We start from the raw sequence: 14,045 nt of genomic DNA on the forward strand, positions 1-14,045 counted from the left end.
CTATTTTTTGTTGTTGTTGAAAATATAGATAAGTAGAACAGAAAAAAATCATTCCAAGATTCTTACTCGATGACAGCTACTGTTAATCCTTTGTTACATTTCCTTCCAGTCATTTTCTTATGTGTGAGATTTTGAGTAGGAATAGATTCCTTCCCCCTGCCCCCTTTAGAAACATGTTTTACTCATATAGTATGCAAGCTTTTGGATCCTGTTCCTTTTGGCTAACATCACAACGTGAGCATTTTTTCCATTTAGTAATAGTTTTTTTTTTTTTTTTTTTTTCTGCTGTGCTGCACGCATGCAAACCAGGGATCGAACCTGTGCCCCCTGCAGTGGAAGCTCAGTCTTAACCCCTGGACCGCCAGGGAAGTCCCAATAGTCTCTTTTTTTTAGCTTGACTTTTTAATTTACTTTTTTAAAATAACAGCTTTATTGAAGTATAATTCACATATAATACAATTCACCCATTTAAAGTGTACAGTTTAATGGTTTTTAGTGTATTCACAGAGTTGTTCGACCATCACCACAATCAATTTTAGAAATTTTCATCACTCCAGAAAGAAACCGCATACTCATTAGCAGTCACTCCCCATTTTCCCCACCTACCCGCTTCCAACCTAGACAACCACTAATCTACTTTCTATCTCAATAGAATTGTAGTAGTCTTAAACGTAATTTAATTTGCTATATAATATTTCACTGAAAGCTGTATTATAGTTTATATTACCATTATATTGCTTGACATTTGAGTTTTTTGTAATTTTCAGTATTATAAATAATATAGCTATGAACATTTATGCATACATTTTTCCATATTTAGGATTATTCTTTAGGATAGACTCCCAAAGTAGAGAAATGTTTAATCACAGAACCATAAAAAGAGAGACCCACAAAAAAACCTTCAGTCTCCCTCCCAGCTCACTCAATTAGCAAGTGTTTATGAAATTCAGCATGGTGTAAAAGAATAAAACAATTGCTGATCTTGAAGAGCTGAACAACACTAAAAATAATCAGCTAGAGTCTAGTTCTCGTCTAGATTAGAAAATGTAATATGAAGCCACAGTGATACTGTATAAGGAGCACCAGGCTTGGGCTCAAAACATAGACTCATTCCTGGCTCTACCACTTGAGTTGTTATATGTACTTAGACAAGTGACTTAACTTCCCTTGGTTTGATTTCCTCATCAGAAGAATGGTAGGAGCATTGACATTGACTTCTGCAGAGGTTAGAAATAAGAAGTGGCTTCTGGCCTAGCCAAGAACAGAGAGAAGGAAGAGTAAGTTTAAATGTTTGAGAGTTGAAAGAAGTTAGAACCTGACTTCTCCAAGTTTGGTGACCTGTAATACCTAAAAGAAACAAAAGGAGGTGTACTTTTTTACTTAAAAGAAATATTTACCTGAATTCAGATTTTTAAACCATATTTTCGCAGTATTAGCATATTTCATAACTCCCATAACTCCTACTTTTATGATTTATGGCAAACTCATAGTAACTTTTTCCAGAGAGGTGACTCTAGTAGTTATTAAGCATTAACTTGGGAGGGCTGACACCACTAAAACTTTATACACACAGTAGTTTAGTGTTCATATGCAAGATGGCCACCTAATTGTACTTTCTTGCTTTTTATCCTCCACAAAATGGTGAACCGAAAGGCAACATATGGAAGTATTTCCACACTGCAAGTGAGTGAGGGGAAACACATGATTTGCAAATATTGTCAAGTGAAAAATGTGTTTCCATCCTACGAAGGTGGCCAAATACATCTCTCTATGTAGGATTGTTCTGCAGGTGTGAAAAATCCTTCCTGGGTTTACGAAAAGTGAGAATAATAAAAATCTTTCACTATCTCTGGCCTCAGGAGCATCAAAAAGTGTGGTCCAGTCTACAGCCTCAGGCTGCTCAAGCCACAGATTCCCAGTGGCTTCACTTGTCAGACAACTGACAGGTGTAGGTCAAGAAAATACTGATCAGGTTGTTCAAAGAAACTGTTATTGTCAGTAACTGGGTATTCATACTCACAGAAAGTCTTAAAATGACTCAGATTATGCTCTCGGTCTGGAGGCCATTCCTTAGGGTGAAAATGAGTCTTGCTGTTGAAGCCTGCCTGTGTAGGGACGATCTATGAAACAGCATCTTGGAGCATTTACACCTGGGCTTGAGGGACAGGAGCAACTCACTGTGTGCTGATAACACCTCCATCGGATTTCAGAGATGCTCTGAAAAATAGGAGTAGAGAGACACACTGGAGTAAAAGACTGCCTTGCAAAGGAAGATGGCAAAGGAGAGTAGATCTGTTGCTGACTGACAATACCAGTGACAGGAAGATAAACTCTAGGGTTCAACTCTAAGCCTATGAATTCCCGGGGGAACTTATAAATGCAGACTCCTAGGCCCTCTTCTAGCAGTCTGATTCACTCAGTCTGGGGTGGGGCCAGCACTCCTCAACTTTAGCAGCTGTCCTTGCTGATTAAAAAAAATAATAATAACAGGGGACTTCCCTGGTGGCAAAGTGGTTAAGACTCCATGTTCCCAAGGCAGGGGACCTGGGTTTGATCCCTGGTCAGGGAACTAGATCCCACATGCATGCCGCAACTAAAAGTTCACATGCTACAACTAAGGAGCCCGCCTGCGCAACTAAGACCCGGCGCAAGCAGCTAAATAAATAAATATTAAAAAAATAACAGCATTATTGAGATATAATTCACATACCATAAAATTCACCCCTTTAAAATACACAGTTTTTAGTGTTTTTAGCATATTAACTATAAGTGTTTTTAGCATATTAACTATTTTGTGCAACTATCACCACTAATTTTAGAACATTTTCATCACTCTCCTCCCCTGGAAAATCCGTACCTATTAGCAGTCACTCCCCACTCCCCGTCACACAGCCCCTGGCAACAGTAATCTATCAATACTTTCCATCTCTATGGATTTATCTGTTCTGCACGTTTCATGTAGATGGAATCATGCTATATTTCTTTTGTGTCTGGGCTTTTTCCCACTTAGTATTTTTTTACAGTTCATCATGTTGTAGCATGTAATAGTCCTTTTTTTTTAAATGGCTGAATAATATTCCATTTGTATGGCTAGACCACATTTTGTTTATCCAGTCATCTGTTGAGTATAAGAAAATGGTATATGTGTTCACTCATTCAACAAACATCTTTTCTTTTTAAAAAATATTTATTTTTTAATTTAATTTTGGCGTGGGCTTTTCTCTAGTTGGTGGCGAGCAGGGGCTACTCTTCGTTGCGGTGCGTGGGCTTCTCATTGCAGTGGCTTCTCTTCTGGAGCACCGGCTCTAGGTGCTCGGGCTTCAGTAGTTGTGGCACGCAGGCTCAGTAGTTGTGGCTCGCAGGCTCTAGAGCGAAGACTCAGTAGTTGTGGCGCACGGGCTTAGTTGCTCTGCGGCATGTGGGATCTTCCCGGACCAGGGCTTGAACCCGTGTCCCCTGCATTGGAAGGCGGATTCTTTTTTTTTTTTTTTTTTTTTTGTGGTGCGCGGGCCTCTCACTGTTGTGGCCTCTCCCGTTGTGGAGCACAGGCTCCGGACGCACAGGCTCCGGACGCACAGGCTCAGCGGCCATGGCTCACGGGCCCAGCCACTCTGCGGCATGTGGGATCTTCCCGGACCGGGGCACGAACCTGTGTCCCCTGCATCGGCAGGCGGACTCTCAACCACTGCGCCACCAGGGAAGCCCCAACAAACATTTCTTGAACACGCTTATTTGAAGGGGGAATCTTCTGGGCTTAAAGCAGAACTCTAGAAATAGAAAGACTTTGGTCGTTACCAGAAAAGCCATTAACTTGGCTCTGCCACAGGCTTTACCTGGCGTGTGTACTGAGGACCTGGAGTCTGGTCGTGGTGTGCAGGCACTGCTTAAACATTTGGTCCGAAAGTGCAGGCTGTGATTTTGCCAAATATGGCCCCCGGGTGTGGTTCTGAGGCAGCACGTAGCCTTTGGCTTCCGTTGTTACTCACCTGCTTCAGGATCCCCCATCTTCTTTCAAATGTGAAAATATTGCTGTTTTTGTGAAAATAGTCCACCCCAAAAGCTGTTATGTAAAGAACTAGAGTGGCCTGTTTTAATTTTAAAAATTATTTTTGTTTGTTTGAAGATAATGAAAATGAAGCATCAAGAGGCTCAGGAAAGAGCTTCACTAAGCAGTCAGACGCAGCAAGAGTTGTGTTATGTGATTGTGCACTGTTTTGTTTTGTTTTTGTCCTTCTCAACATATTTTCTGAAAACAAACACCTTCTGGGTATGCTTGCTAATAAGAAGAATGCTCAGGGAATTCCCTGGTGGCCTAGTGGTTAGGATTCTGGGCTTTCACTGCTGTGGCCCAGGTTCAATCCCTTGCAAACTGAGGTCCTGCAAGCTGTGCAGCCAAAAAAAAAAGCTCAGTTGAGAAAATAACTATTTTTGTTCTACTGTAATTGTTATAGTTTCTTCTCAATTTTGTTGCCTGCTCTTTACAAGCTGATAAAACTAAGTTATTAGAATCATTAAAGCTGAAAAGCTTGTAGGTTTTTTTGTTTTTTTTAAATTTATTTATTTTTAAAAATAAATAATTTATTTTATTATTTTTGACTGCGTTGGGTCTTCGTTGCTGCACGCAGGCTTTCTCTAGTTGCGGTGAGCAGGGGCTACTCTTCGTTGCAGTGCACGGGCTTCTCATTGCAGTGGCTTCTCGTTGTGGAGCACGGCCTCTAAGTGTGCAGGCTTCAGTAGTTGTGGCACATGGGCTCAGTAGTTGTGGCACATGGGCTCAGTAGTTGTGGCTTGCGGGCTCTAGAGTGCAGGCTCAGTAGTTGTGGCTCACGGGCTCTAGAGCGCAGGCTCAGTAGTTGTGGTGCATAGGCTAGTTGCTCTGTAGCACGTGGGATCTTCCCTGACTAGGGCTCAAACCTGTGTCCCCTGCATTGGCAGGTGGATTCTTAACCACTGCGCCACCAGAGAAGCCCTTGTAGTTTTATTTGCAACGCAAATAAAAACCACTCAAAGTTTAATTTTATTAGTATGTAATCATTTATGAACTAAACTGTATTTTTCATTCAGTATTTCAAGTCTGACCATTTTATGAATCAAGTTATGTATCGTATACATTTACTTATATTTCAGAACTAACATACTAGCCTTAGAACACTAAAGGGCACTGGAAAATTATAGTTATGTATTCCTCACTCCACTTCCTCCCCTGCCCAAATTTCATTGAATATACTTATACTGTATTTTCAGTTGAGATATAATTCACATAAAATTCACCATTTAAAAATGCACAGTTGGGCTTCCCGGGTGGCACAGTGGTTAAGAATCCACCTGCCAATGCAGGGGACACGGGTTCAAGCCCTGGTCCAGGAAGATCCCACATGACGCAGAACAACTAACCCCGTGTGCCACAACTACTGAAGCCCGAGCCCCTAGAGCCGGTGCTCCAGAATAAGAGAAGCCACTGCAATGAGAAGCCCGCGCACCGCAACGAAGAGTAGCCCCCGCTCGCCGCAACTAGAGAAAAGCCCGCACGCAGCAACGAAGACCCAACGCAGCCCCCCCCCAAAAAAGTGCACAATTTAAGGACTTGTAATGTATTCACTGTGTTGTGCAGCTATCATCACTATCTAATTCCAGAACATTTCTGTCATCCCCAAAAGAAACCTTTACCTGTTAGTAATCATGCCAATTCCACTTCCCTCTATGGGTTTACCTATTCCGGACATTTCATATAAATACAATCATACAATATTCCTTTTGTATCTGGCTTTTTTCACGTAGTGTGTTTTCAAGGTTCAGCCATGCTGTAGCATGTAATGGTCCTTTGTTCCTTTTTAAGATTGAGCTGAATAACATTATACTATATGGCTAGACCACATTTTGTTTGTTTATCCATTCATCCATTGATCGACATTTCCAGATTTCATTTTTTATTTAAATCACTGTTTTTGTTTTATGATTTGGGGAAAATCGGTTCTTCCTGCTCCCACCCCCACCATGTCCTGTGGCTTAAACATGTCCAGGGTTTTTTTATAGCAGTCCCTAAACCAGTACTATCCAAACTTCTTCTTGTAAGTGACCTTGATTGCAAAATTTCTGTAGACCATGTATCACCTCCCTGTTCCCAACATAAAAACCCCACCAGAGCTAATAGGAAGAAGGTTATTACTGTTGGTGATATCAACAATCCATGGCATCCTATATCCTTTTTTTTAAATATCATAAATGGATAATTAATGCCCAGAACAAAATATGAACAATGCTTTATTATAAGTAGAAGCACTCTAAGAGGCCAAGCCTCAGACCATGAGTAGTTGTCTTACTGGGCTCCTGGTATTTAAGACTATGCTAGCTTCATCAGGTGGTGTTTCCTGCCTGCCTTTGCTGGTTCCTCAAATGGCAATGGAGGGAGGAGAGCAGGCAGGCATGGGCCAGATTCTAAAGGAGTTACTATCTCCCCGCTGGCACTCCTCGCTTCTCTCCACACAGGGCTGTTCCCCTCCCTCCTTCAGGCACCCTCAGGCTCTCCTGTAAGAACTGCTCCCCGGAAAAGATCTGATATGTCAACTGCCTCCTTCCTACTTGTGGAGAAACACTTTATATCTGTTTTAAAATCTTGACCCTTTTGGGGGGAAATACTTGTTTTTAAATTAATGATCTCACATTTAGTACCCCAGGCCCCTTTAAAAAAATAGTGTTTTCAGAAATCAGGCTGGAATTTCAAGCCTTAGTGGGTAAACTTGAAGGAGTCACAAAATAATATAGCATTTTGATCTAGTAGTGTCAGTCTGGAGCAATTAAATTTTCTGTGGGCTTTTAAGACTGGCCAGAAGTATCTCACTATAATCTGTCTCTTTCTCTTGAAAAAGTAAAAAGGTAATTCAGAGAAGTAATTAGGAGTAACATGTTGAGATGTTAGAAGGGAGTTCCTAACATTAAAAGCTGAAAAGACTCTCCCACCACTTCTTTTTTTTTTTAATTAGATATCTTCCCGGACCGGGGCATGAACCCGTGTCCCCTGCATCGGCAGGCAGACTCCCAACCACTGCGCCACCAGGGAAGCCCCTCCCACCACTTCTTAACTTCACCTGATCCCTCCAATCAACTTGACATTGATTTCCAAAGAGAACCTTTGAGTCAAGAACAGATTTTACAGTATTCACTTTAGCAAGAAGAAAAACAAAACTTGATTATGGGCTAGACTGATAAACATAATCAGCTATAGATATCGGCATTTAAAAAATATCTTCTTCAATTTGTAAGACAGTTTAAAAAACTTACGGGAATGTTTGAATATTCAAAAAACATAAGAACTTTCATGGACCACACTTTGGGAAACAGCTCCATCTTGTATTCCCAGACCTATAAAGTGATAGAGAAGTTTATCTTGGTAATTTACGTCACAGAGTTCTCCCACCTAGCAAATTAGGCTAGGCTTGTCACCTAATTAATGACCTTTAAACATCAGAGACAAAAGGGAAGTGACAAAGTTTTGTGGGAGCAGCATTTTCCATTCTTCTGTGAATTTAGAAATGTTGGTGAGCTGATTGCTGAGTGTGCCTTGGGTTCTATGCCCCCTCAGTTCCAGCCCCTTAAGCCCACTTGAACTTGCTTCTCAGACTGCGGTATCAGCTGTTTCTCTAGAGACTGTGGTTTTCGGACTGGAAGTTATTACTGCCTGATGGGAATCAAGTTCACTTAAGTACCATGTTGTTTAAGTGCTTCTCGGGATCTTTAACCTCAGAGTTCATCCATGGTTCTCTGTGCATTAGACACAGTGCGCTTTGTGCTTTTTGAAAAAGCTATGGCTTCCTAGGAAGTATAAGGAAACCGTTCCCTTGAGGAGAGAGGGGGTTATGAGGCTGATCATGACCCAAGCACAGTCCCGGTGCTCTCCCCAGGGGCAGACATCATGTCTTACTCATCCTTGAGTGCCCAGAGCATTCTGCACAGGGCCTGGCACCTATTCAGAGAGCCAGTGAAAGAGGATGCCAGCTCGAAAGAAGAGGGTGAGTGGGGAGAGTTGCTGCTCACGCGGAGCAAGGCTGCATCTCTGTGGGCTTGGTCTGTGTGGAGGCAGAGTGCAGACGTGCAGAGAGCAGCGGGGAGTGGCTGCTACCCTTGAGTCCCATGGGGCCTCTGCCAGATGCAGGACAGAGGAGCAGTGTCTGTCAGCCCAGCCGCATAGAAGGCTCCAGAAGCTTTGCTGAGCTTAGGAGAGGGGCAGTGAGTTCCTTCCTGTCCCTGAAAGGCCTCTCAGGGCTCTTTTCCCTAACGGAGGGGACAGACCTGGGGCCTGGCTTCTTTGAAGAACTGGGCTTGCTTTCAACACTGACATACCCCAAAATGCAGGGTGCCGCTCACTGGAAAGGGGGACAACCGGGTTCTGTGGGCAGGCCCAAGCTCCGTCCTTCTCCCACAGTTTCTCTAGAGGTTTTTTCAGCTCGCCGTTTCCTAACCTCCCTCTTCTTTAATTTGTTGCCCATGTTCACTCTTCTCTTTTTCTTTCTCCCTCTAGCCTCCCTCTCCTTGTCCCCAAGAGGTACATGCATGTCTTAAAGCCTAGCCCTTTGATTTCTTGGGGGGAGGGGTTGCCTAGGCCAAGAAACGATCATTAAAATACCTGCACATCCTAGTAGTTAGAAAACTACTCATCAGGTAAACCTTCCTGAGCGAGGGGATAGGAATCCTGGAAGCTTGAGGAGGAGGTGGGAGAGGGATTCCTGGGAGGTTCAGTGGAAAAGACGTGAATCTATGTACAGGGCTCCAAAGACAGTGTGGGTTTACACCCAGCATGGGGGCAGCAGAAGAGTAGAGTAGCTCTGGGTAGGTATTTCCACTTTAGCAGGTGGTTTATTTCTTGTTTCAAATAAAGTAATAGTTCTTCTCTTCTTTAGGGGCTGTTAGCTCATCACATGTTCTTACAGAGCCTTGAAAAAGTGTCAACTTGTGCTGGTATTTATGGTTTAGTTTCTAAGTTTATACGTTTTCTTAAAAATTTTGGTTACATTATCTAAAAGACACACACACACACACACACACACACACACACACACACACACACGAGAAGTGCTGGCATGGGGTCTGAATCTGGGTGGACCTCAGGATTCTGTGCCTTTGACCCAACCCCTTCCTGGGTCAAGGATTCTGTATGGTGCATCTCTGTCACCCTCTACTCCTGGGTGGAATCCACCAGAGATAAATAGTTTGGGGTGTGGGCCCTAGAGTTGCTGCCATGGCTCACTGAGTGTGCATCCCTGTTCCCCCAGGCGACTTGGAGCTCCTCTCGGTGCTGACATGATGACAGTGTGCAGGCCAGCCAAGGGCAGCCACAGCCAGACTGAAAACCTGGGCCACAAATTGGCTGACAAGTAAGAACTTTTCTCCCCCAGGAACGCAGAAGTTGGCCTGGATTCGCAGTCTCCTTCCTTTTTCTACTGCCTTTCCCTCCTCACTAACCCTGCCTCCCTGAACTAAGGAGGCATTCTTTTCCAAGTCTTGGTGGTGAGCCTCCTGTAAATCATCTCCATGCACTGCGTTCAGTCAGCAACCCAAGACCAGAGTGGTCAAGGAAAGGTCTTCCTGGTGCCCAGTGTTCCACTTCAGGCCCTATCCCCATGTATGCCTTCCAGTCCAGGGTTTATTTTTCTAACTACTAGGATGTGCAGGTATTTTAATTATCGTTGAGCCCTAAAGCTTTGCAGCTGCATCTGTCCACATAGCCTGCTTTATATTAGCAGGGTTGTTTTCTCCCCAGATGGAGCCCTTTCCTCTGATACCCTGTCTCACATTCTGCAATGGAATTAGCAATTGCTGAGCTGTTCACAGATCACTGAGCTGTTCACAGCTATGCATCCCAGTCCAGAGCCCCTTCTGAGGCCACAGAATCCTGGAAACAGGAACTCGAGAACTTCTTGGGTACAGCAACCATGTGGAGAAGGCACTCTGCCCCTGGTTTCATCATCCTTGCCGCTCTTGCTTGAGCTTTGTAATTCCAGCGTGGTTTTCTAGCAAGCTAGCCTTTCTCCTCTTCAGCTTTTAGATGGGGCCTCAGTGATTGTGAAGCTGCTTCAGATGTCTGGGATCTTAGACAATAACTACAATCATTATAATAACACTAGTTACCATTTATTGCCATCAAGACTTATAATGTGTGCTGTGCTCTGGGCACATTACATATATTAACACAACCATTCATTCATTGACTACCTACTATGTACTGGTCACAGCAAACAAGATAAATTTGGCCTCTGCACCAATAAAATCCAGTGTTCTCATTTTAAAGTGAAAAAAAATGAAGCCAGGGTCCACACCCAGGTCCCTCTAACTCTAAAGCCATATATTTATCTACTGTCAATATTTTTTAACAGTACATAGGATATTTATGATTATATATTATATCATCAATTCTCACTAAGTGTGAACTAACCTGAATTGTGTTTTTATGTGTCCTGTTTCTTCATCTTGCCTCTAGCACAATGAGAGTAAGGACTTAAATTTCTGTCTTTTGAACTCTCAGTAAAATAACAAACTGGTTCTGACTAAAATTTGAATTCATGCTAATATCCTCAGTGGTGACAGGACCATTACAAAAGGGTTTCTTTTTTGTAAGCGCTCTGTTATGAATGCTAATTGATTATTTAAACAAGGAATTCTGCTTTGATAGCCACATTTAACATATGAAAATTTGTTTGCAATTTCACAAGCTTCTGGTTTATGCTGAGCAACCAAGAACGACGACATAATTTACATGTTAATGTCCCAGTCCTGGGAGAAGTCTTTACATAAACAACCGTTAGTCTCTGGAATAGAAAGCTAGCTAGTAACAGGATGCATGAAATTGCTAATTATTCATCCTTCATGTGAACCTTAACTGGAGTTTCCATATAGTCAGATTTACATATTCAGAAAACATGCACCATGAAGTCGGTCCATGCATGTTTGCTAATCTTGGCACATTTAAGGTCCCTGTGCTCCGTCATGACCTTTGCTGGTGGACGAATGCTTTGCATTTCAAAACACAGATACTCCCATTCTCATTAGAATAGCTTCAAATGTTCTGTTTTTCTTTCAAAATAATTTTTAACATCTTTGTGGCACTAACTCATCTCCTAAAGTCACGTATGGAGGCCTATATCCCCACACGTACGTGCTAGGCCAGAACTTTCTGCAATGATGGAAATGTTCTTCTGCATCCAATACAGTGACCGTTAGCCACACATGGCTACTGAGTACTTGACATATGGCTGCTGCAACTGAGGAAGAGGAGCTTTAATTTAATTTGATTTTAGTTCAAATAGCCACATGTAGCTAGTGGCTACTATATTGGACAGTGCAGTTCCAGGCTATGTGAGAAATCTGAATCTGCTTGTTTACTCACTTATTCACTCAACAAATATTTATTGACCACCTACTCTGCCGGATGTTGTTCTGGGTGCTAGGGATGTAGCAGTAGCCAAAACAGGCCACAGTTCAAAACAAAACAAAACAATCCCTGTCCTCACGGAGAGACCAGTCTAGTAGGGCTCACATTCTAGAGGAGGTTCCATTCAAATGCAGCCAATCATTGTGGCTTTACCCACTCAGATCAGGACAATTTATCAAACCCAGTATTAGGAAAAACTTCTCCTATTTTCATCAGGGGAAAAAGCAAATATGGGACTTCTCTAGTGGTCCAGTGGTTAAGGCTCCACGCTCCCAATGCAGGGTCCCAGGTTCGATCCCTGGTCCGGGAACTAGATCCCACATGCCGCAACTAAGAGCCCACATGCTGCAGTGAAGATCCCGCACATGGCAACTAAGACCCGGTGCAGCCAAATAAATAAATACATACATAACTAAATAAATAAAATACTAAAAAAAGCTAATGACAACTACCATTTACTGTACACTCACACCATACTAGATGCTTTATGTGAGCTAGCTTATTAAATGTTTACAGCCACCCTGTTAGATATGTTTATTATTCCCATTTCACATATGAGGAAACTGAGGTTTAGAGAAGTTAAGCAACTTACCCAAGGTCAGATAGCTGGTCGGTGGTTGAATTAGGATTTAAACCCAAGTCTATTGGACTCCACAATCCAATAGCTCCTTTCATTTCACCGTGCTGTCTCCCCAAGAAAAACATAAAGTGATTTTTTTAATGGTGGTTTCAATGTGTGTGGCTTGCAACTAGTATGTAACATCTATATCTAAGTTCTAGCAAATCTGAATGACTAGTTAAGAACAATAACCAAGAATTCCTGCACTCAGTGTTTGTCTTTCTTGTTCAGGGTCAAGGTGGAAGGTCCAAAGGCTGGGGAAGACCCTCAAAGGCAGCCGTTTAGGTCCTCCATTCCTTTCCTAGAGACGGATCAGGACTCACCCTTCCGAAGAAGCCCGCTGGAGAGCCTCTATAGCCTGATGCTAGAGCCAAGAGTGGACTGTTTTCAGCAGAACATGTTCAGCTCAAATATGATCATCAGCGACCCAGCTTCAGATCTCGGCACTAAAGGAGCCAGCAGGGCCGGCAAGAGGCAGCTAAGCAGTGTTCAGAACCCCTGCCCTCCCGCCCGAGGCAGGGCCTGGCACAAGTCCCTCAGCATAAAGGACAAGATATCAGAATGGGAAGGGAAAAAGGAGTTGCCCACTCCTGCCCCTGGCAGGAAAGCAGATGGGCAAGAGGATTACCTGACGTCATGTGTGATGGAGAGGAGAAGTAGCGATGGTTCGAGGACTCGGGTCACAGAGGCTCAGAACAGAACAAGGCTGGACGCAGAGAGTAGAGAGGATGAGAGGAATAAAGGGGTAGTGAAAGCTGGGGCACAGGATGCAGAGCAGAGGCAAGACCTGAGCCAGCCAGCCCGGGAGCTGGCTCCTAGCTTGGGAAGAGGCCGGGAGCCCAGGCTTGGCAAACAGCGCTTTCAGAATGATAGCCTGTCTGTGCTGAAGCAGGTGGAGAAACTTGAGCAGGCTCTGAAGGATGGGTCTGCAGGGTTGAATCCCCAGCTACCTGGCACCTGTTATTCCCCACACTGCCTGCCGGACAAGGCCGAGGAGGGGCCCACCCTTCCTGAGAACCGTGGGGGCGGGAGTGTCTCAGAATTCAGGGCCCACCGCTTGGACCTGGAAGGCAGGGAGCCTGCCCCTGAGGCCACAGAAGAAAGGAAGGGCTTGTGCGCGAGGCCCTGTGACCAGAGGCTGGAGAGTGTGTACAGGGGCTCGGAGGACTCCCCCACAAGACCCTTCATCAGCCCCCCGCCCAAACCCCGGAGAACTTTCAAACATGATGGCGAAGGGGACAAGGATGGGAACCCAGGCATCAGCTTCCGGAAAGATAAAAGGAACCTGCCTCCTCTGCCCTCTCTACCGGCCCCGCCTCTGCCCTCCTCTCCCCCGCCTTCCTCTGTGAACAGGAGACTGTGGAGCGGGAGACCGAAGGCCAGTGCTGACCACAGGTAGGTGACTGGTGGCTGTCAGCTGGAGCCCTTTAGGCCGCACTGCAACTGTCTGTTCTCAGCCTAATTATTTATTTTATTAAACTGTTGGATCTTGTAGTTAGTTGAGACTGTTCATAGCTTAAGATGGTTCACTGATTAAACCTGAAAACATGGTAACTGTTACAGGTGTTTTGTGTTAGTTCCTTGTCTTCAAAAAAGAGTATTGGCCTTGAAAAATCACCCTTTGAATGTGATGAGTGCTTGTAATTCAGACAGTAACCAAGAGTTAAATGAAAACTTGTATTGACACTGGCCATCTACTAATTGGTGCTAATTGATGTTCATTCTGCTACTACCATCCCCACCTGGTGCGTGGTGCCGGAAGTCTTTCCCGGCTCTTCCTTTCATGTTTTTTCTTGGTATGGGCTCTAGAAACACACTGCCTGACCTACCCTGGCCCTATCATGGTCTATCTAAGTGACTTTGAACAAGTTACGTAACCTCTCGAGGCCTCAGTTTTCTCATTTATGCGTATAGATGCACACACGGTAAATATTTTATAATATTAAAATAACACCTTAGGTAATAAAAACATGTGAATGCTTGAAGGTGAAATCTGTGCTTTGG

At 43.8% G+C, this 14,045-nt stretch overlaps 1 protein-coding gene across 2 annotated transcripts in view; it reads left to right on the forward strand.

Moving 5' to 3' along the window:
• Nucleotides 1–14,045, forward strand: part of DENND2A (DENN domain containing 2A) — a 103,662-nt gene that overhangs the window by 17,115 nt on the left and 72,502 nt on the right. The window contains exons 2-3 of one of the 2 annotated variants that reach the window (XM_030854005.3): nucleotides 9,267–9,368; nucleotides 12,273–13,436. In XM_030854005.3, coding sequence (XP_030709865.2) covers nucleotides 9,295–9,368; nucleotides 12,273–13,436 — 1,238 coding nt within the window. In that variant the 5' untranslated portion in view covers nucleotides 9,267–9,294. The remainder of the gene's footprint in view (nucleotides 1–9,266; nucleotides 9,369–12,272; nucleotides 13,437–14,045) is intronic. The other variant, XM_060305229.2, reaches the window with a different exon arrangement.

Source organism: Globicephala melas, chromosome 9 (genome assembly GCF_963455315.2).
Source record: "Globicephala melas chromosome 9, mGloMel1.2, whole genome shotgun sequence".
In the NCBI taxonomy this organism is placed as follows: domain Eukaryota; kingdom Metazoa; phylum Chordata; class Mammalia; order Artiodactyla; family Delphinidae; genus Globicephala; species Globicephala melas.